The sequence below is a fragment of the Pelophylax lessonae genome (assembly GCF_965119305.1).
Source record: "Pelophylax lessonae genome assembly, chromosome: 12".
Classification (NCBI taxonomy): Eukaryota; Metazoa; Chordata; class Amphibia; order Anura; family Ranidae; genus Pelophylax; species Pelophylax lessonae.
In genome coordinates this window covers 48069962-48094550 of record NC_138779.1, presented here as the reverse complement: position 1 = coordinate 48094550, position 24589 = coordinate 48069962, and the positions used below count along the sequence as shown (strand labels likewise).

Sequence of the window (24589 nt, the reverse complement as noted above, 5' to 3'; positions counted from 1 at the left end):
CCTGTGATTTAAACTGCTATGCCACACAGCACAGCCCTGTCTGGCAGCTCAGAAAACCTAATTTTCTTTGCTACAGTTCACTAACACAGCTCCAGTGTAACGTTAGAAAACCATACCTCGTTAGAATTCCATACCCTCGTCACTTCCTGTCAGAAACAGCTGAGCAGCGTAGCAGTGCGCATGCTCAGAGCCCCGGATACATCATTGAACAGCAGAGAAGTTGACAAGTGCGCATGCTCGGAGGGTATGAAATTATTACGGTAGTGTGTGTAATGTTATACTTGCGGCGTTTACATTAAAACAGTTCGGCTGCAACATGGGTCATCTCCACTCCTATCCCTGTCACTTCCCAGATGTTGGCTACTAAATATAAAAGCGGCGGCGGGTGTATGAAATCTAAATGACGGAGATGTCGGCTCTGTGATCCGCTTTTATATTTATTAGCCGAGATCAGGGAAGTGAGAGGGATAGGAGCGAAGATGACCCATGTTGCAGAGGAGCTGTTTTAATGTAACGGTGGCAAATGTAACATTACATACACTACTGTGATAAATCCATACCCTCCGTAGGTGCACCGGAAGTGATGAGGGTATGGTTTTCTCACGGGTATGATTTTTTCACGGAACACCGGCCCCCACCCCCACATGTGACTGGACAATGAAGGAAAAGCAGCAGACTGATGAATGCATCTCTCTGCAAAGACTGATAAGTCAATTCAGGTACTTACAAAATACATTAATGGATGTACTAAAAATACAGAGCTGCATTACTGTGCTTTTTTTTTTTTATCTTCCTGGCGTTCACTACTCATATAAAGAGTCACCCTGCAGGTTGTACCCCAATAAATAATAAAGGAATAAATACCTCAAAGGATAGTTCATCCGGTGCCTGTGCATTGTAGCGTTTAATAACGTGAGCAGCAGCAATGGCCGGAACATTGATGGATGACTCTTCATGCACAAGCAAATGGTTTCCTTTATTATCGATCTGTCAGAGAACACATGAGATGACACATCATACAATATCCTACAATATGAGCTACAGGACACCCCACGTCTCTTCTCTTATATATTTAGAGCAGCCAACAATGGAGCTTTCCCATAGAGCCAGCACTCACCTCCATCCACGTCAGGGCTGGTCCACAGTTGATCTTGTTTCCGGCGATGGCTGACAGGCGGGTCAGGTAAGCCATCAGCATCTGTGTGACCAGCTGGAACATAATGGAAGAAAATAGCTGCAACATTCCCGAGCAAAGGCACCAGAAACAATAAATGTGTGACTTCTAACATTACCCTAAAGTAAATTTCTCATATCTGGGCTGCTGAGCTGAAGCTATAACAAACACATAACCAGAGTTTACCTTCAGAATGGCGCTAAAATGCTCAAATGATCCAGAGCAGCTAAAATTCTAAGCAAATCCCATGTTTTTCCATTTCTCCTCTTGAGTGTCCCTACTGGATCAATAATGTGATAGCCAACCTTACTAACTAATACAAAGGCCCAGACAATTTCACTTTAAAGGCATTTCTTGTGATCCAGTACAATTTTTCAGATATAACTCACCAGCTACAAGGCGCCTCTCTAGACACAAGGTCTCTTTATGTAAATATGAAAGACATGACTATGAAGGAGACGCCATTCAAATCAGCAGTGCGTAGCTGCAAACACTCAGAGGATCATGTTTTCTTAGGACGTGTTGTATTTGGTACCTGGCTGCACCTGCAGCAGATCTCTACAACTTGGAGCTTTCTATAGCAACAAACAAAGGCTACACACCCTGCTGACATTTAACAGTATAATGTGCGTTTCTGACAAAAGATGCTAAACCAGGCACCTGTGCAAATGAAGAGGAGAGCCTGAATGAGTTCACTGTGTGTCTTCTGAATGGCCCTTTCACAAACATCACCTGACTATGCATCCTCCATGCAGGCTCACAGCTGCAGATAACTCACCTCTGGACTGTCCTTCACGGCGTCGGAACGGGGCAGCTCTGAGAGCTGAGAGAAGCGCCGGTCATATATACATAGATGGAGGTGTTTGTCCAGCACCCTAAAATCTTCATAACTCCTTTTAACGATCCAGCTGCGGCCCTGCCAAGACAAGTTGTAATTGGACATTACTTAAAGCGGAGTTTCGGCCTCGGGGGTCAATTTGAGCTAAAAATACCCCCGGGACAGTCAGGGCTAGTACATTCCATAATGGATAGCCTCTGAACTGTCCCGGGTCGCACTTACCTGTAAAAGAAATACTTACCTTGAAAATTTCTACTCCAGCGCTGCCATCTCAGGTGTGGGCAGCTGAAGCCGCAGCGTCCCTCTTCGTGTCCTCTTCAGTGACGTCCGAGTCCCACAATGCACTGCACCAGCCCCGCTCGTCACTTCCGGTGCAGGCGCGGCATCCCTGCACAGCTTCTGGGCATGCCCAGAAGCTGTTTAGCAGTGAATGCCGCGCCTGCACCGGAAGTGACGAGCGGGGCCGGTTCAGGCGCATTGATTCCTGGGAGCGATGACGTTCAGCTCCCAGGAATCATCGCAAACCGGAAGAGACGGCGCGGGCGGCGGCCGCAGAGGGAGAAGGTGGAAGCAAGGTGAGTATATTTTCTTCTATAATAAGGTAAGTGACCAAAAAAAAAAAAATCGCCAGTATCTATTTCTTTTTCAGGTTGCCCTAAAATCGATTTTTATCTCCGCTTTAATGCTTCCTTCAACTCGGACACGTTCCATGGCATCCTGCAGAGAACACAGGTCACAATCTCATCTCCTCACCTCTCTCTTACATAATGCTAGGGCCTATGAGACACACACTGTAAGAACTTGAGGGAAACTAAACTCAGTACTTAAGTACTGCAGAAATATTGCGAATAGACAGGGGGCAACAATAGCACTCTCTCTGATCAGTTCATCAGTCTCGCCTTTCCATACCCAGCATGGCATATTTCTCAGATTTTGCTTGTAGTGAGTTTCATTGTCTGTAATGATGCTGATAAGATACTGAAGCAGGAGGATGTCAGAAATATCTGCTGGCTTCAGCACAACCTAGAGACAGTTAATGAAGGAATCAGCAAGTGTACAGAAACCGACCATAGATTTCCTATGCAAGAACAGAGCATCGCTCGCATCAATATGCGCAGAGCGTGTCATATGTGGAGACATCTGGGAAAACATCCAATGCTCTCACCTCCGCTATAATGTATGCCCAACTCAGTCTGGGAGGAGGGGGGACAAGTGCTCTTTTCTTAACCACTTAACTGCCCTGTATACTAGTATGCAAGTTATAAGAGAAGACCCCAAGAAGCCCTACATACTCTAACTGGAAGATGAATATTCCTCGGTGTCCTGTAATGGCATGCTGGACCTTATCTGTAAAACTTGATGAAAGGATCCAGTGTTTTCAATGGCAACCACTCCGGATCCAGATGTCATGTTCTAGAAAGTATCAGCTGAGATCTGATTCCTTGTTGTGTCTCAATATACACTTTACCTTTTCCCCCCCTGTGGCTGGCCCCATGTCTCACCCCAGCACAGGCTTGTAGCCAGTGATATATATTTTCACTTCTAGGTTAGAGTGATGAAGGCTTTGTGGGTAAATAAGAGTTTTAGAAAATGTGACTACAGTGGGTATGGAAAATAATCGCCCCTTTAAAATAATTACATTTTGTTGCTTTGCAACCTGAAACGAAGACAGACACAGTTTGTGTTTTATCCAGCTGTATTTACTCAGTGCAACTTATAACATCCAAGTGAAAGATGTAACACCAACATGTCAGAAAAAAATCGAAATAAAAAAAAAAAATCAAAAACAGAAATCAATGAGCTGGAAAAAAGGATCAACCCCTTGTGTCAGTATTTTGTTAAACCATCCTTTGCTTTCATTACAGCCTTTAGTCCATTCGGCTATGTCTCTTCTAACTTTGCACATCTAGACTCTAGACAATAGTTGCCCTCTCTTCTTTGCAGCACTGCTAAAGTTCAGTTAAATTTGATGGTGACCGTTTGTGGACTGCAGTCTTCAAGTTATTCCACAGATTTTCAATGGGGTTTAAGTCTGGGCTCTGAGTAAGCCATGCAAGGACATTCACCTTTTTCTCATTCAACCACTATGTGGTCATTTTTGTTGTGTGCTTTGTGTCATTGTCATGTTGGAAGGTAAACCTTCTGCCCATTGACAACTTTCTGGCAGAGGGCAGCAGATATTCCTCAAGAATTTGATGGTCTTTTGGCCCATCCATTTTTCCTTCTATCCTGACAAGTGCTTCAGTCCCTGCTGCAGAGGAACACCCTATAACAGGATATTACCTTTTATTTACGTTTTAGGATTTTGCTTTACTGTAGGAATGGCCTTATTTGGATGGTGAGCTGTATTGAATTTCCACCAGACAGATTGTTTGGTGTTGAGGCCAAATACTTGCATTTTAGTCTCATCTGACCATAACACCTTCCTCCATGTGGCTTCAGAATCTTCAAGGTGCAATTTGGCAAAGCTCAGTCATGACTGCATTAGGCCTTTATTGAGAAGGGGTTATTTTTCTTGTAACCCTCCCATAAGAACATATGCAAACAATGACCATTCTTTGTCATAAATTCCTGCAACTGCTTCAGAGTTGCTGTAGGCCTCTTGGTAGCCTCTCTGACCAGTTTCCTCCTGGCTCTTTCATCAAGTTTGGAGCAACATCCTGATCCAGGGAGGGTCTGTGTTGTACCAAATACATTCCATTTCTTCATAATAGACTTCAGTGTACTTCTATGCATTGATAAAGCCTTTGAAATTTTTTTGTATCCATTTCCTGACTTGTGCCTATCCACAACTTTATCCCAGAGATCTTTTGACAGTGCCTTGCCACCCATCGTTCATTGCTTCAGTTGCACTATCAGGGACTGAAATGCTCCAGGAAAGCTCTTTTTATGCTGAGCTAATCAAAATGACCACAGCCGATTGCAGTTAAAAGTCAAATGGCTTTCTGTGTTATTGAGAAGGTGATTAGGGTATACCTGATTGAGATTATAAGTCATTTTTAGGAAGAGGTGATCCTTTTTCCAACTGAGTGATTTGGTTTTTGGATTTTTTTTTCTGACATGTTGGTGTTATATCCTTCACTCTGAGTAATTACAGCTGGATAAAACAGGGGGGGGGGGGGGGTCGATTATTTTCTATGCCCACTGTATAACTAGCAGCTACATACACCGCCTGCATTTTAATGGTCTTCAACACAAGAAAAAGGAATTTACTAACAGTGTATCTAATTGTGGATCTGCAGTGGAAAAAAGTATGGGAACCCCCTGGAATAACATATTTTTCTGCAATAATTTGCTAGAAAACGCAATCTGATTCTCATTTTAGGTCACCACAATAGACACACACACAATCCCTGGAATTCATAAAAACTGACGCAGACAGATTTTGTTAATGTGTTTCTCATCTGTTCTAAAAGAAGTGCAGCATGCACCAAATTCATGTACCTGTCTAGAACTTGAACTTTAATTTGCCGCATGCTGCGCCCCACTTTTAGAACGCACAAGAGGCACTTTTGCAAAATCTGTCTGTGCCAGTATCTTTCTGTATGCCAAAAGAGAGTTGGTGTTAACTAGCTCCACTTTCGATCCATACGAAGTGTTAGTATTTTATCTTGAATGTGGTGCATTCATTGCACAACAAGGTAAAAGTAGTGCATTTCAGAACTACCTGAAAGCTCTTCAACTCTTGTCAGAACCAAAAGTGTCACAAATGCTTCATGAATTTGCCGTAATACATTACCAAGAGGGATTAACACCAGAAAAGTGTCACAGCACCTTTACTGAATTCCCCCCAATGTGCCTAAACTGATAACACGCAAACCATGCTAGATTCTTGTATCTTTATTAAACAAACCCATCCCATTAAACATTCACAGTGATGAAGGAAATAGTATGTGAACCCCTTGGAATTAACTGGTTTTCTGCAGTAATTTGCAATAAAATGTGATCTGATCCTCATTTAGGTCACAATCACAGACAAACACATTGGCATAGGCCTGGGCACACCCTAATCCCCTTGTGTGCCACTGGATCCAGGAGGCCCAGGCAGCATGGGAATCAGATGGGGGCATGAGAAGGGGTGATCAGTGCGGCATTGTGTGGGGGTCAGGGGCTCTTATGAGAACCAATCCTGTTATGCGACACTCCCAGCAACAGCTAAAATCCGGCTTCTCCTCCTCTCTCTTTTGCCAGCTTCCAGCTGCTGCAGGGAGACACACACAATGGAATATAATGCGTCCCCAGTACCGATCACTCACTGTGCTCATTCATAACACCAGAATGCAAAATCTGGTGCAGCTGTGCATGGTAACTAATCAGCTTCTAACTTAAGCTTGTTCAATTAAGCTTTGACAAAAAAAACTGGAAGTGGATTGGTTTCCTTTGGAGAGCTGCACCAGATTTGCACTCTACAGTTTAAAGAGGAGTTTCAGCCACCTGTGAAAAAAAATGAGTCAGCAGCTACAAAAACTGTAGCTGGAGACCAGCCGTCTTCACCCTCTGTCCTCCCTCGGCGGCACTGGCATCTTCACTATGGGCACCCCGGCTGTGACAGCTTGCGGCTTCATAGCTGGGTGCCCACTGCAATGGTGGATGCAGTCTTCTGGGACCTGTCAGTGTCCCAGAAGACTGCAGGGGGGGGGGGGGGGGGTTTGGAGGGGAACTTCTGTTTCTGAGTGCCGCGGCACTCGGAACGGAATTGGGAAGCGGGTACCTGTCAAAATCAGGTACCTGCTCTCTCCCCCGCCCCCCACCTCCCCCACTCCTCAAAAGTGCCAAATGTGCAAGAAGAGCGGGGGACGAGCCCTTAAAGGAAACTTCCCCTTTTGGGAGGAGCTCCGCTTTAAGTAAATCAACCCCAATGTGCGGAAGTTGATAACAAACAAAAACCTAACTTCTCGTGTCTTTATTGAACACACCCATTAACCACTTCTGAACCGGAAGGTTTTCCCCCTTCATGACCATGCCATTTTTTGCAAAACGGCACTGCGTAACTTTAACTGACAATTGCGCTGTACCTAAATAAAATTTATGTCATTTTTTTCCCACAAATAGAGCTTTCTTTTGGCGGTATTTTATCACCTCTGCAATTTATTTTTTGCGCTATAAACAGAAAAAGAGCGACAATTCTGAAAAAAAAAAAAAAAAAAAAAACAAAATCATATTTTTTACGTTCTGCTATATAACATTCCCAATAGAAAAAAAAAATGTAAAAATCTAATTTTTCCATCATTTTAGGCCAATTAGTATTCTGCTACATATTTTTGGTAAATAAAATCCCAATAAGAGTGTATTGATTGGTTTGCGCAAAAGTTATCGCGTCTACAAACTAGGGGAAAGAAAAAAAAAAAAAAAAAAACAAAATCATATTTTTTACGTTCTGCTATATAACATTCCCAATAGAAAAAAAAAATGTAAAAATCTAATTTTTCCATCATTTTAGGCCAATTAGTATTCTGCTACATATTTTTGGTAAATAAAATCCCAATAAGAGTGTATTGATTGGTTTGCGCAAAAGTTATCGCGTCTACAAACTAGGGGAAAGATTCATGTCATATTTATTTATTTTTTACTAGTAGCGATCAGTGATTTTTAGCGGGACTGTGACATTGCGTCGGACAGATCAGACACCTAACGGACATTTTTGACACTTTAGGGGGGGACCAGTGACATTACTATAGTAATCAGTGCTAAAAATATGCACTGTTACTGTACTAATGACACTGGCAGGAAAACGGTTAACACCAGGAGCGATCAAAGGGTTAAATGTGTCCCTAGGGGGTGCTTTCTAATTGAGGGGGGGGGGGGGAGATGGGCTTGCTGCATGAACACAGGAAGAGGAACACAGGATCCCTGTGTTCATAACTGACAGAACAGCGGTCTGCTGTGTTTACAACGGCAGACCCCTGTTCTGTCTCCAAGGGGAGCGAACGCGGGTGCCCGGTGGCTATCGTGGCCGCCGGACCCCTAACTGAGTCCCCCATTAGCCAATTGGTGTGTGCGTGCACGACCCCCACTAGCGGTCCCGCGAAATGATGAACAATTACATAGTTTCGCAGGACAGAGCTGACTTGCAGCAGTATATGTGGTTAAACATTTACAGTGCTAGAGGAAAAAGTAGGTGAATCTAAGACTAAACTTCCACGAAAGCTAATTGGAGTCAGTAGTTTCCACTCCTCCAGTCCAATTAATGAAATGCGTTAGGAGGTGTGGTTTAGAGGTATTGATAAAAGATACTAAAACATTTTAAGATTGCTGTTTATAAGAAGCATCAGCTGATATGAACCGTGCCTTGCAAAAAGGAGCTCTCTGAAGACATACGCTTAAGAATAGTTGATCTGCATAAGGCTGGAAAAAGATACAAAGCTATCTCAAAGTGTTTAAGCATTCATAAGTTGTGAGACAAAATGTCTAAAAATGGAGACAGTCGAGTACTGTGGCTACTCATCCTAGAAATGTGCCCCCATGCCATGGTGACTCTTACGGCACAATGCAGAATTCTCAATGAGGTAAAGAGGAATCCATGAGTAACAGCTAAAGGCTTGAAGACATCACTGGAACTGGCAAACATTCCTGTTCATGAGTCTACCATATGCAAGTCTTCAAACAGGCAGGGTGTCCAAGAAAGAACACCACGGAGGAAGCTGCTTCTCGCCGAAAAAAAAACACATAAAACCTATGCTCTCTTGAAATTTGCCAAAGAGCATCTTTGCAAACCTCAACACTACTGGGAAAATGTTTCGTTGACTGATGAAATTGTTCAAAAGGAATACTCAGCACGATGTATGATACAAAAAGGGCACAGCTTACCAACATCATAACATCAGCCCAAGGGTGAAGTATGGCGGAGAGCATGTCATGATTTAGGCTTGCTTTGCTGCTTCAGGAACTGGACCATTTACCATCATCAAGAGGAAAAAGAATTTCCAAGTTTACCACAATACCCTACAGGATAAGGTCAGGATGGCTGTTCGCCAGTTGAGGCTAAGTAGAAGTTGGGTCAATGGACAGACAAAACAGAAGGACAATGACCCTAAGCACTGAAGTAAACCCACCACAGACAGGCTTCAGAAAAAGAAAATGTGCCTTTTGAAGTGTCCCAGTGAAATCCCTAACCTTAACCCCATAGATCTGCGGTGGAATGACTTCAAGAAAGCCGTTCACACCAGACTTCCTACAAATATGAGTGAGCTGATGCCGTTTGGAGTAATGGTAGAGGAATGGTAAAAAATTCCTCCTACAGGTCTGATCCCGAACTACCAAAAGTGTTTGCTTCCTGCTAATAAACCATTCCTCCAATTTGAATGGTCTTCTTTGACATCTCTAAGTAGGCTTTTACCCCATTTCACTAAATATTATAGCAGCATACAGCTCTGCATGCTGATTTGAAATCATCATAGATTAATTAGTTTTGTTTTACCCTTTTTTAGGGTGTAACATGTTGCAGTTTCTGCTCTCTCTCCCGCCAATTCCTGCTCACTCATGACAGCGGTCAGAGGTTCCTTTCCCCACACCTACTGTCACTTTCTAAAAAGTAGCTCCGCCCACACAACTGTGTCATTCATTCACAGTTTCCTGTGAATGAATAAACTATAATTACCGTCAGCCACTGCGGCAGATGAAAAAGCCCGAAGATACTTCACACTGCCTACAGCTCTACAATGATATCCCGTACAGAGGTACGGGCAACAGAGCTTTAGGTAGTACATGCAGGAGCCTGACAATGCACACATGATCTGCTGATCTCAGGTGAGACGCTTTTCAGGCTCCCATTTTAAATAATATTAAGTGGAGATTTTTTTACCTGCAAAATGTGTATTTATTTTTTTTGTAAAGGTGAACTTAGCCTTTAAATAAACATTTTTTTGCTTTTACTAACAATTATGTTTTTCCACTTCCTGGTTTCTTTAAGGCACTGATGATTTCAATCTGGCCTTTTGGAACTTCTGGGATGTATCTGACACTTGTTCCAGAAAGCAGTTCTAGGTTCCAGGAAGTAAAGGGAGATGAATTCATCTGCCTTTGGTAAAAATGGCCACCATGAGAATAATAAGGAGGAAAAGTAAGCCATGCAGAGAATAAGAAGCCTGCAATTATCTTTAACTATCTGCTTGTAGATTCCCTCTACTAAACATTTTAAAGGTGCCCTTGTTATAATCTTTAAGATGGGGGGGTTCCATTTTTAACACCAGACTTGTGTTATGAAGATGGGAAGAGGAGATGTGTGAGAAAGCGCCAAGGATAAGATATGGGAAGCAGAAATGATAGTCATAAATATGCATAGTTACTTACAACCGGATTTCATTTTTCATAATGTTGCAGTAGTCCTACTAGAAGGCATTTTTTTTGAATGGCTGTTCAGGGTATCCATATTATTACATAATATAAATGTGACATTGGTAGTAGGAAGTAGACACACGAGTATCAATAAACAGATTGTAATCAGAGGATTCTGTGCTGTTCCCCAGCAACCTGTATCATCAATCCTGTCATTCCATGCAAACGAAGATTATAGAAATAGGTTTCAGTGACATTAGTACAACGTACATGGCCTGCCTGCTTGCACAGTTGCAGGTACAGTATAGAATCTAACTTATAATCTAACTTTGCTAACTTACTTACTGACATATTAACATGGATGTCGCACCACTTCCTCAAACTAAATCTCTCTAAAACTGAGCTGGTAATATCCCCCCCTACCCATGCCCCCCTCCTTGACTTTTCCATCAAAATTAGTTATGCAACCATCAATCCCTCCCCTCATGCCAGGGTACTAGGTGTAATCCTAGACTCTGACCTGTCCTTTCAGCCCCAAATCCAATCATTGTCAAAAGCTTGTAGACTTCACCTCCACCATATCTAAAATTCGCCCCTTTTTAACAACTGAAACCACCAAGCTACTCATTCACTCCCTTGTTATTTCTCGCCTCGACTATTGCAACTCCCTTCTCATAGGGCTACCACTCCACAGGCTATCCTCTCTTCAGTCTATCATGAATGCTGCTGCCAGGCTTATCCACCTTACCAACCGCTCAGGGTCTGCCTCCCCTCTCTGCCAATCTCTACACTGGCTCCGGATTGCCCAGCAAATTAAATTCAAAATACTAACCACAACATACAAAGCCATTCACAACTCTGCCCCGAGCTACATTACCAATCTTGTCTCCAAATATCACCCAAACTGTCCGCTCCGCTCCTCTCAAGACCTCCTACTCTCAAGCTCCCTTGTCTCTTCCTCCCATGCTCGTCTCCAGGATTTCTCCAGGGCCTCTCCCATCCTCTGGAACGCTCTACCTCAACCTGTACGGCTATCTCCAACTCTAGCTGCTTTCAGGCGATCCCTGAAAACTCATCTCTTCAGGGAAGCCTATCACTAATCTTCCATCAGCTCATTCCCTACTGTTACAACCTCTTGTAACACCTGCCCCACCCCCATTAGATTGTAAGCTCTTCTGAGCAGTGCCCTCTTTATCCGCTTGTATTTTATTGTAACTGTATTGTCTCCCTGTTATATTGTAAAGCGCTGCGTAAACTGCTGGCGCTATATAAGTGCTGAATAATAATAATAATAATAATCTTTACATTACAGTGAATGGTCATGACATTAGTCTGTGTATGACGTTTCAGTACTATATAAAGCACAGAGGAAATTAATGACATATTCAGTGTAAATACTGGGGGATCTGGGACTTAACCATGGTCCTCCCAGCTCTCATCCATAGAATTTCCAAAAATCAGGAGAATACAGGTGTCATTCCAATCCATTAGCATCTGTCTATAACCAAAATATCACTGAAGTGTAACACATTTGGGACAAGAATGGTAAACTGAGAACATCAGGAAGACATAATATAGTGTTGCTTATACAGCTCAGTTTACATGCCGGAACACTGCCAGTATGTTGGGATGTCTGCACTCAACATTTGAAAAAGTGACATTATCATGTAGAGGCCAATCAAAACGGCTGAAGACTGACACCTGGAAGAACCCAGGGAGAACAAGCCGGCAATGGATCTCATGGGTGTCGGACAATTGGAACCAAGGCAAGTACTTATGTCTTTAATCCGCTTTATGGAGGGGGGCACAGCTTAACTGCCCATTTTTTACTGCCCCCAACAGTTTTCCCTTATCTTTCTGGTGAAATTGGAAAGAATGAAGGAAACCTGTTTGTGTAAATAGGGCAACACAGGCCGCACTTATTTCTGACATGATATTAAATGTGGTCCAGAGTTGTGGAAGCGGATGGGCTCTGATTGTCTGCCAGAGGAAACATTAGCAGATTCTAGGTAACCTGCACAGGTCAGGGTTACATCAACCACCAGAAAGAAGGCTGCTGGGTTCTGCCTAGACAATGCAGCCATAAAATTGATTATAATTGATTTTCCTTGTTAAAGCTTTAGGCCATAAACATTTACTAAAACAGGCAATAAAGACACAGCTAAAAGCCTTCAAGGTGAATCAATCCCCAGAGCAGCCAATCTATCACCCATCTACCATATAGTATGGGAGGGTCTGTAAAAGAGCGCCCTCTGCTGCCCTGACCTTCACTCAAAAAAAAAAGTGTATTAAAATTAATTTAATTATCCAGTTATGTGAAAATTAACATCTGCAAAAAAAAAAAAAAAAAATCAGTATTCAAAGCGAACAAGGCTTTGATTTTCACATGATTGGCCAACTGAAGTGAATATGTACACAATTTTTTTTGTACAAATTGCGGATTCTAGTAAATGTCTTTGGACACAATTTTTTCCAAACCCAGACTGCAGGAGACTATTCACTGCACAGCAGTCACCAAAGAAAAGGGACATCGATATATCCAGCCTATTACAACATGCTGCACAGCGTGCCAAAAGGAATCAGCCATCATCACATCTCTATTATCGAATCAGGATTCCAAATACACACATCTGTTATAAATTTCCCATTTTCAGCACAGCAGCATGAATACACATGGCATCACTGAGCACCACCTGCAAGTGAAATTACCACCCAGAGAACATACCTTGTGCACACAGCTGAATGTAAATTGAGGTCTACTAATGGTGCCAAACAAGCCGACACATATTCTGTCAGCACTGAAACAGTGTCATAATTAAATGTTGGAGAAAGGGCTCTTTCACACAGGCGGACAGTTCAGATCCGCCTGTCAGTTTTTTTGGCGGATCTGAACGGTCCTCCCATGCATCCCTATGGGGCATCGGATGTCAGCGGAGACATGTCCACTGACATCCGATCCGTCAAATCTGGACGGATGGAAACCCTATTTTCTATCCCTCCAGCGGATCGGATGCGAACGGACCGATGGTCCGTTCCCATCCGATTCCCCCATAGAGATGGTATGGGGCTCTGACAGCTGTGTCTCCGCACTGTCTGTCATTCTCCTGCTCAGCGGGGGATCGGCGGATCGATCCCCCGCTGAGATAAACTGAGTCCGTCCGACGGACACATAGAGTGAAAGAGCTCTTATGGTTAAAAATGTACCATCTTGTACCCCATGACCTATTACTGCAGATTCCGAATACATCGCAGTGATGAAAGGGGGCCCCAATTCCCATTGCCTTCCAACCTGTGCCACATTTATGAATACCAGGGGATCATTGCAGTAAGGAGAACTGTCTGTATTGTCTATGCATCCAACAAGATTGTTGGAAACGGGAACACAAACAGTTCTTGTAGGCACTTTAAATCACAAGTCTACTGGTTTATTCCTCTGAGCTTTATTTGGTATACAATAAACATTATTTTCACCCTAAAATAACACTATGTAAGTCAAACTATGAATGTTCACAAAGGACAACTGGAACATGACAATCCCAGTTCAGAACACAATCCGAGCCCGCGGTTAGTGTCTGCACCTGTTTTCTGCATCATTATTTATATCATGCAGTCGTTTTGTGAAAGAAAAACAGATCAAGTAGTGAGAATTGCAGCCAATAATACAGCACAGCTGCAGGAACTGCCGTCCTTCTGGGATTAGATCCATCCCTTCTGTGCTCTCTCACATAATTTATACTATGCATATGTTCTATCAGAACTAGGCCTCGGCACTAGAGATCAGCAAATTGCTTTGTGTATCGGATAAATCTGGCAAATCTCATCTCTTTTAGGCAAATAAGAAAAAAATTTAATTCACCCATGTGTGTATAGATATGGAGGTCCACTCTGTATACAGCCATGAAATTCATCACTGAATGTCTGGATTAGTGACTTCCATCATTCTCTCCACAAATCTGCATAAACATGTTCAGATGAACTGCAGTTCACAAAGATAAAAGCAAAACCCAATCTGCAAACTGATTCACTAATCTCTACCCCGGATATCACAGGACCCAAGCTTCCAGTGTGTTATATCATCATGCTAAATCTAGAATGAGACTGATTGTTTAAAAATGTGATCATAGAAACTGTATATTCTACAGCTGTTCAGAAACTACAAATCCTAGAGTGTATGGTTGACTTTGGCCAATGTGCAGGAACTTGGAGTGCCTACTCTTATACTTTTGTATAAACAACCATTTCAGAATATTTCTCAAAATCTAAATATACCTTTAGTTTTTTTTTTTGGAGGGGGGTAACAGGTACCTAGTTTTATCAGGTACCACCTTCCACTTCCGTCTTGACTGCCTAGGTGATTGAAGCAAAAGTCCCCCCCCCCCCCTGCCATATTACAGGTCCGTGCACAAAGCATGACTCGCACATGCGTAGTGGGAAGCTAGCTGTGAAGCTGCAAGGTATCACATCTGGCTTCACTTATTAAACATGCAGGTGGTGGGGACCCCAAGACTAGAGATCAACCGATTATTGGCAAAGCCGACGTATCGGGGGCTGATATGCACTTTCACCGATATATCGGAATCGGCCACCAAGGTGACCGATATAGCCGATATTTCGGGAAAGTGCTTGTACCTGAGTGGCATCACCCCACACTGCAGCTAGAGGCATCACCCTGGTACCGGCGTCCTTAGCCGACGGTCGGCTGTCTTGTAATGACAACCGATTCGGCTGAGAAGCCGCTCGACTGTCACTACAAGGAGCGGGAGGGGACGACCCCCTGCCGCCTTCCGCGGCTCGCCCGGGTCTCCCTTAACACCAGGAGACCCGGGCAACCAGCCTGCACGGCCGCCGCAGATCCGATCAAAGCCGCATTCGGCTCTGATCATGTATCCGTGCAAAAACCTGGAAGTGATGTCATGAGTGACATCACTTCCGTGTACTGTCTGGCGCCAGTTTCAAAAAAGCCAAACTTGGCGTTTTGAATGCTTTTAAGTGCAGAGGAGGGGTTTGGGGTCTTAAGACCCCCAGATCCCTCCACAACAGTAGCTGTCAAATAAAAAAAAAAATTTTTAGTACGAAAAAAATCAGCCAATATCGGCCGATACCGATATGCACTGGCCAAAATATCGGTATCGACAACGAAAAACTGATATTGGTCCATCACTACCCAAGACCAGTGAAGAAACGACCTAGGAGAGGACAGCTCTGGATACTTGGATAGTGAGTGTGCTTTTTTTTTTGTCAGCAGCTACAGTATTTGTAGCTGCTGACTTTTGTTTTTTAGCTTTTGCTAGGACTGAGGAACCGCTTTAAAATGCGATGGAAGCAGACTGCTTCCCCAATAGGTTAGGTAGGGATATTCTTTGTACACAATGTTAAATTAAATGTGGTGTCTGGAGGGTTTTTGTCACAACTTGTCATGAAAGCAATCCCCGCTGTTTTTAAATGTCTTTTCCACCATGGTTTGCTGACCTCTTTTGCCAAAACACACAGAAAATGGATACGGTTACATTAATTTTGATAAATATTGGTTTATAATCGCTCTGTAATCACAGACTAGTGACCTAAAAAAGGCTTTATAGCATGCAATCGTTCTGTGATTGTAGAAGTCAGATTTAAGTACTGAGGTTGTAGAAAACAATACCAAAGACATTCCCTGGTGTGTAATTCTTCTTGCATTCTGTTGCAGCTTCAATCAATGCATATACAACAATGTAATAGTTTCCCATTACAGAAGAATCCCATGTGTACAAATTCTTACAAATCACGCATACAGGGTGTAAAAAATGCTTCTTTTACGGGCGTTTTTTTCCCCCAGCCTCTTATCCCCCTCTTTGTGGCAATACACACAAAGGTGTTTACAGGTGTATTAGACGAGGAGCATTTAGAGATTGAAAAAAATTAAATAAAAACCACCACTTGTGCATTCATTAGAGGAGCATTTGAACAGAAAAAACTTGATACACCTAAATGCCTGTAAACACTAGGCGCATTTAGCATTTGAGCATTCATTCATTCCAATAGCCAGAATAAATGAATAAATGCCTGACATGCCTCAAAGCATGTGCAAAACGTGGCTTTATGCATGTTCTTGTTTTTTTCCTGCCAAGAGCCAAGGTGTTCAAAGAAGCAGGGCAAATTCCCAGTGTACATGAGGCCTAAGTAAGTCTTTCCTATGCCGACGTGGGAAATTACCTGTCCTTCAGCAACTCCCAGCCAGTGGCAATTTCCTGTCTAAAGCCTAGTACACATAGGTCGAATGTCGGGTGGCATTGTCCGGTTCTATGCAAACCGATGGACATTCGTCCCATGTGTACGTCAGCCGATCCGACAGAAGTCGGCTTCTGTCGAAGGGCCATGACCAAAAAAGGTCTGACGACCGGCTCCCAATACCGGAGTGTTCTGGCATGGGGGGGGCATTCCCATGTTAGAAAATCATAGAAAAGCAGGGGAGATCACTAACAGCAGATTGCTAGTATAGCGGCTCCAACCTGAGCTGTCAGTTTTTGGTTGAACGAAAAAAAAAAAAAAAACTAGTAGTGTGTAGAATGCTTTAGGGTGTCTCTACTCTGGATGGAGCATTGTCAATCTGGGGAGAGGGTAGCAATAAGATGCACTGGCAAATTTAGATGGACTTGACCAACAAAAAATAAAGCTGAATTCTAGCTAACATTTTTAGGCAGTTGCAACAACTTTTTGTTTTAACTTGGGGATAAAGGTTTTGAATAAATTAATACAATTTGACAATTGTAAGCACCCCCATATGTGGTAAATGTTTTGACCTAGCCCTCTAACTTGTGAACAAGGCCACTATGGCTGAAACGCGTTAACATCTGCTGTATATATAGTCATCTTTTATGGAGTTACAATGAATTTGGACTTATTTAGGAGCATGTAAGGAGTTGTGGATTGTCTTCTATCTGAGCCTCTAACCACCCCTTTTGCTGGACTGCCGAGCCTGTTTAAGGAAGTTGAAAAATAACAGACTTGCTAGCAGGATCACTAGGTGCCTAAAAAGCAGCCTAAAAAAGAAACCTTTACAAGATCTGTAAACAGCCACACCAGTACCTCTAGCAGATACCTTCATGTCTTCTGGTTCTTTTTTTTTTTTTTTTTTTTTTTTAATTTAGAAGGTCACACAATGTCATAAAAAACAATAATTAGCAGGAATAATCTCTACTCCACTGTTGATGGTCCCAGCTATTACAGGTAAGTGCGGTCATACAAGGAAAGGAAGAGATAGTTAAAGTAATATGTACCTGACACGCCACTTGCACCAGGAAGACCAGCTCCTTCGACTCACAGCCGTTTCTACTCACTTCATTCTGCTCATCAGTCAGTCTGAGCTGTGGGCAAAATAATACTGTGAAAAACAGGCAGAATATAACACCTAATAGGACCAGAACATGAAATTACTCAGAAATGTATAGTTCTAAACATTGAGAGCGAGGTAACACCATGCTGTTTATTAATTAGCAGCACACATTTATGATGCATTGTAAAATTTATAATTTTAGAACAGTGTAAATGCAATGTGTGACTCTTAAATAAATGCAGTAAATGAAGCTGCAGATCCCCGGGGGGGATTTGGTCTTATATTTCATATTTCATCAGCTGTTTATTCAGCATTACTGTACAGATGAGGACATCAGATGAAGTAGAAGTGACATTCCCGTGGCTCTGTCGTAACATGCCAGAGAGAGAGAAGAACGGTCTCATCACATACTGTGCGCTCTATTAAACCAGAATCCAACACTACATGACAAACACGGCAATTGGCATTACTCAAACTTGCTGTAATCAGACCAATATAGAGCCAGGTAAATGAGAGACGATAAGTTTCTGGAAGCACTGAGGTGATGGGGGCTCACAGTAATGATGGAAGCGTAAAAGGACAATTTGTCTAATGGGCTTTTTCATAAACGGTTACAGCTTTAAAGCAACTCCGTCACCGGGTTAAAACAATGCCACCAAGTAGAACCTGCAAAAGAATAGGGCTTATACTCCCCATTCCCACTACCCATTCCCTCGATTTTAAACACTTTTGTGTCCTCTAACATGCGTAATGGTACCTTACACTGGCCCATATGCCACTACAGAGTCCTGACATATGCAGGAGCAGCTACAGTGTATAATGTGGGACCAGGTACATAACACATCTGAAAGTGTGTAAGATGTGGGCAGGCTACTGCTCTGCAAGAAGAAGTAGTGAAGATCAGCAGTGGGGCAGGTGAGTTATAAAGTGTCTTCTTTTGCAAGTTCTGCATTGGGGCATTTTTTCAACCAAGTAACAGACTAATTTCTAGGGAACTGCAGTGTCAATGTCTCTTAGGGTTTACGTAGACATCAGATGGCAACCTCTCAGTCTAGGCTTTTTTTTTTTGGCAGTACTGGGTGAGTTTCACAGGTCCATGGTGCAGTTAACGATGAACAAAATGAGCGATCTTAGGAAATAAAATGATCAAGCAGGTTAGAAAAACTGTACCTGGTCACTTGTTTTAACAACACCAGGACTTTACAGGGAGTGCAGAATTATTAGGCAAATGAGTATTTTGACCACATCATCCTCTTTATGCATGTTGTCTTACTCCAAGCTGTATAGGCTGGAAAGCCTACTACCAATTAAGCATATTAGGTGATGTACATCTCTATAATGAGAAGGGGTGTGGTCTAATGACATCAACACCCTATATCAGGTGTGCATAATTATTAGGCAACTTCCTTTCCTTGGGCAAAATGGGTCAAAAGAAGGACTTGACAGGCTCAGAAAAGTCAAAAATAGTGAGATATCTTGCAGAGGGATGCAGCACTCTTAAAATTGCAAAGCTTCTGAAGCGTGATCATCAAACAATCAAGCATTTCATTCAAAATAGTCAACAGGGTCGCAAGAAGCGTGTGGAAAAACCAAGGCGCAAAATAACAGCCCATGAACTGAGAAAAGTCAAGCGTGCAGCTGCCACGATGCCACTTGCCACCAGTTTGGCCATATTTCAGAGCTGCAACATCACTGGAGTGCCCAAAAGCACAAGGTGTGCAATACTCAGAGACATGGCCAAGGTAAGAAAGGCTGAAAGACGACCACCACTGAACAAGACACACAAGCTGAAACGTCAAGACTGGGCCAAGAAATATCTCAAGACTGATTTTTCAAAGGTTTTATGGACTGATGAAATGAGAATGAGTCTTGATGGGCCAGTTGGATGGGCCCGTGGCTGGATTGGTAAAGGGCAGAGAGCTCCAGTCCGACTCAGACGCCAGCAAGGTGGAGGTGGAGTACTGGTTTGGGCTGGTATCATCAAAGATGAGCTTGTGGGGCCTTTTCGGGTTGAGGATGGAGTCAAGCTCAACTCCCAGTCCTACTGCCAGTTTCTGGAAGACACCTTCTTCAAGCAGTGGTACAGGAAGAAGTCTGCATCCTTCAAGAAAAACATGATTTTCATGCAGGACAATGCTCCATCACACGCGTCCAAGTACTCCACAGCGTGGCTGGCAAGAAAGGGTATAAAAGAAGAAAAGCTAATGACATGGCCTCCTTGTTCACCTGATCTGAACCCCATTGAGAACCTGTGGTCCATCATCAAATGTGAGATTTACAAGGAGGGAAAACAGTACACCTCTCTGAACAGTGTCTGGGCGGCTGTGGTTGCTGCTGCACGCAATGTTGATGGTGAACAGATCAAAACACTGACAGAATCCATGGATGGCAGGCTTTTGAGTGTCCTTGCAAAGAAAGGTGGCTATATTTGTCACTGATTTGTTTTTGAATGTCAGAAATGTATATTTGTGAATGTTGAGATGTTATATTGGTTTCACTGGTAAAAATAAATAATTGAAATGGGTATACTGTATATTTGATTTTTGTTAAGTTGCCTAATAATTATGCACAGTAATAGTCACCTGCACACACAGATATCCCCCTAAAATAGCTAAAACTAAAAACAAACTAAAAACTACTTCCAAAAATAGTCAGCTTTGATATTATTGAGTTTTTTGGGTTCATTGAGAACATGGTTGTTGTTCAATAATAAAATTAATCCTCAAAAATACTCATTTGCCTAATAATTCTGCACTCCCTGTATGCGTATGGCTGCCTTCCACCACCACTGCTCTGAAGAGACATTTTGAGATAGTTGTATTGTTCATGTACAATTCTCTAATGTCTGACTAGTTATACACAATTACAGGTGATAGAGAAAACAGAAATATCAATCAGTCATTAAGTGCCTGTTTGTATAACTTTGAAACACTGGACAGGGCGGCACAGTGGTGTAGTGGTTAACACTTTCACCTAGCAGCAAGAGGGTCGCTGGTTCGAATCTCAATCACAACACTATCTGCCTGGAGTTTGCATGTTCTCCCTGTGCCTGCGTGGGTTTCCTCCGGGTACTCCGGTTTCCTCCCACACTCCAAAGACATGCTGGTAGGTTAATTGGATCCTGTAAAAAATTGGCCCTACTATGTATGTATGAATGTAAGTTAGGGACCTTAGATTGTAAGCTCCTTGAGGGCAGGGACTGATGTGAATGTGTAATGTATATGTAAAGCGCTGCGTAAATTGACAGCGCTATATAAGTGCCTGAAATAAAATAAATAAATAAGAATTTGGTCATTTTTATTGATAGTTTACCATGATTATCACTCATCTCCACCCTTACCTGTCCCTTACTGTCAAGGGGCAGGGCGTCATTTTGCTGCATTGTGTCTGAGCACTTTGTCACTCCGAGGAGGGAAAAAAAAAAAAAAAAAAAGCTAAAACCCAGAATAATTTCATTTACAAAGGACACAAATATTTATTTTAACAAAATCTGCTGCCTTAGGGTTTATGATGTCAATTTGCATATACCCAGAATGTTATGAAGAGTGATCATATTATTTGCAATTAATTGCAAGGTTCCTCTTTGCCATAAAAATGAACTTAAATTTAAAAAAAACAAAAAAAACAAAAAAAAAACCTTTCCAGTGCTTTTGTGAAGAAGGCTTCAGAGCACCCAAGAAGTCCAGCAAACGCCAGGACCGTCTCCCACAGTTGATTCAGCTGCGGGATCGGGGCACCACCAGTTCAGAGCTTGCTCAGGAATGGCAGCAAGCAGGTGTGAGTGTATCTGCACGTACAGTGAGACAAAACGAGACGAAGACTTTTGGAGGGTGGTCTGGTGTCAAGAAGAGCAGCAAAGAAGCCACTTCTCTCTAGGAAAAACATCAGGGACAGACTGATATTCTGCAAAAGGTAAAGGGATTTGACTGGGGTAAAGTCATTTTCTCCATGAATCCCCTTTCCAAATGTTTGGGGCATCCGGGGAAAACCTTGTCTGGAGAAGAAAAGGTGAGCGCTACCATCAGTCTTGTGTCATGCCAACAGTAATGCATCCTAAGACCATTCATGTGTGGGGTTGGGTTTCAGCCAAAGGAATGGGCTCACTCACAATGATGTCTAAGAACACAGCCATGAATAAAGAATAGTACAAAATCATTCACCGAGAGCAACTTCTCACAACCATCCAAGAACAGTTTAGTGACAAACAATGCCTTTTCCAGCATGATGGAGCACCTTGCCATAAAGAAAAAGAGGTAAGTGGCTTGGTAAACAAAACATAAAAATTTTGGGTTCGTGGCCAGGAAACTCCCCAGACCTTGATACCATTTAGAACTTGTGATCAATCCTCAAGAGGCGGGTGAACAAACAAAAAAAACACAAATTCTGACAAACTCCAAGCATTGATTATGCAAGAATGGGCTGCCATCGGTTAGGATGTGGCCCAGAAGTTGATTGGGCGAATTGCAGAGGTCTTCAAAAAGAAAGGTCAACATTGCAAATACCGACTCTTTGCATAAACTTCATGTATTTGTCAATAAAAGCCTTTGACACTTCTAATAATGCTTGTAATTATACTTCAGTATACCATAGTAACATATGACAAAAAGGATCTAAAAAACACTAAGGGTCCTTTCAGACGGCCGCTCCGCTGCTTTAGTCCGCTGCGGGACTTTTTTTTTTTTTTCACGGAGCGGATGACATTTGTGTCATCCGCTCCGTGTGCCCGCATATCATCCCATCCGTTTGCGGATGATATGCGGACATAATGTAAGTATATGGCACTGCGGATGTCAGCGGATGATACCGCTGACATCCGATTTTCCTTCCTTTCCGTTTTTTACACGGATGAAAAAATAGGGTTCTGTTCCATTCGAAAAAACGGAACAGAACTGAAAGGAAGAAAATCGGATGTCAGCGGATGGTATTCCGCTGACATCCGCAGTGCCATTCACTTACATTATGTCCGCAAATCATCCGCAAAAAAATAGGATGATTTGCAGACACACGGAGCGGCCGTGTGAAAGAGCCCTTAAGCAGCAGACTTTGGGAACATTTATATTTGTGTCATTCTTAAAACTTTTCGCCACGGCTGTAAATTCCACAAAGAATATGTTGCCTCTAGCAAGGTTCTCTTAGCAGGCCCCACAATTTCCATATAATTATTTTAAGCACAAATCTGTTATATTCAATGCAGGTTTTCAGCATTGACAATATGACAGTTTGGCAACAGACTTGTCACCTTTATGTATTACAACATAGACGTCTATACATGCATCATAACATCACCGCAGCAGTATTATTGGCACTAAAAGGTTCAGAATATCCCCACCGATGCATTTACGGTTCATTTGAGGTTTAAGAGTTGGGCTCAGGTTAAAGGTAATGTTCAGGTATTACCAAAATTAAACCCCCAACCTCCCTCTACCCCTCTAGATCAAGTCTCCACATTATTTTTTTACCTTGTTACTGTAGTGAGAAGGAGAACTTTTACTACTCCCTGTGACATCATAAACAGGTATGTAAAAATGTTTTCAGGAACAGATTCTTGGAGGTCAGTTCATATTGACATAGGCACGCCACTAGAACTACATCTCTCAAGAACTTGTTACCCACACAGTGTGTGGACAGACGTTTGGTAGTGAAGATGGCAACATTTGTTTGCTTGGAAATAAATTAATCAATTTTTAACTTGCTCTGACATATATTTTAAGGCTGAGGTTAAAAGGAAGCAACCTATTTAATTACTTTTTGTATATGGAAAATCAGACTTTCAGGGTGCTTAATATATTTTTCAACATCACATGTGGTATAAATGTCAATGGCAAAAAATCAATAAGTGATAAAGAATTTGTGTAACAAAAAGTTTGTCACCTCTATTCGGGCCTCAAAAACAATCTACTAATTTTAAAAACCAAAAAAAAAGTACCAATTCACACAGGTTCTAAAGAGAAAACCTGGAGCAACAGATCAATGTGCATGATCAACTTTGAATAATGCCATTAAAATCCACTTACATTTGGAGGAGAGCCGCACAAGTTCAACGTTTTATCATGCCATCGATCTGCTGCGCTGGGTTTTTGCTTTTCCATATGGAATATGTTTTAGATCGGGGGGGGTCCAAACTTTCTAAACAAAAGGACCAGATTACTGTCCTTTGGACTTGAGGGGCCAGATCATGGCCAGTAGGATATTGACCTGGTGTCAGTGGGATTAAACAGTACCCCATCTTTGATTTTAGGGGGAGAAATAGTGCCCAATTTTTGGTGTCAGTGTCTTTGTATCAGTTGGAGGACTAGTACTGAAAAGGTCGGAGATGTAGGCAAGCAAAGGGCCACAAGTTTGGAGAACACGGATTTAGATGAACATATCCCAGTCTATCACCTGACCTTAGGCTGCAGGATTAATGGTAAATAACGTCTTATACCAGTATTTTCCGAACAGCACCAGTTAAGACCTTTATTCTTCTTCTTAAAGGGTAAATAGTAAATGCATTGGCAATTCTATTATGGTAATAATCTATTATGGTCAGCTAATTCCCTAATTCTAGAATTCTGCACATACATCCTTCCTCAGCTTATACATCAGCTGGGAAAGAAGGCAAAAAGCCTGGCAGTATTATTAGGGCTAATCATTTAGGAGGTCAGTTAGGGCTGTAAGATTGCCGTATATTAATGCACGCCATCAACAGAGCAAGGACAAGCCTCTGGCCTCCATTATTGCAGGTGCAAGGAGTCCTGAAGGACGGCCTTGATCTTAATGAGGAAGCCACATCTTATGTAACGTGTCTCCTCTGACTAGCGGGCAAATCCTCGGAATAACGATTGGAAAACAAAAAAAAAGCACTGCTATGAATTCTAAATAAAACCCAGAGGAGAAGACCATAACACAGCATCCACAGAATATCTAATAATATTTATGAAGAGGGTGCCATCATATATTCATCACAGGGAACTCATATGTGCGTACCACAATGTATATTCCCAAAAATCCA

At 42.4% G+C, this 24589-nt stretch overlaps 1 protein-coding gene across 1 annotated transcript in view; it reads right to left on the bottom strand.

Moving 5' to 3' along the window:
* Nucleotides 1-24589, bottom strand: part of ARHGAP32 (Rho GTPase activating protein 32) — a 212873-nt gene that overhangs the window by 88757 nt on the left and 99527 nt on the right. Inside the window, exons 5-8 of the mRNA XM_082273549.1 lie at nt 17543-17629; nt 1953-2090; nt 1118-1210; nt 865-987 (exon numbers count right to left, since the gene is read on the bottom strand). Of these exons, the coding sequence (XP_082129675.1) occupies nt 865-987; nt 1118-1210; nt 1953-2090; nt 17543-17629 (441 nt within the window). The remainder of the gene's footprint in view (nt 1-864; nt 988-1117; nt 1211-1952; nt 2091-17542; nt 17630-24589) is intronic.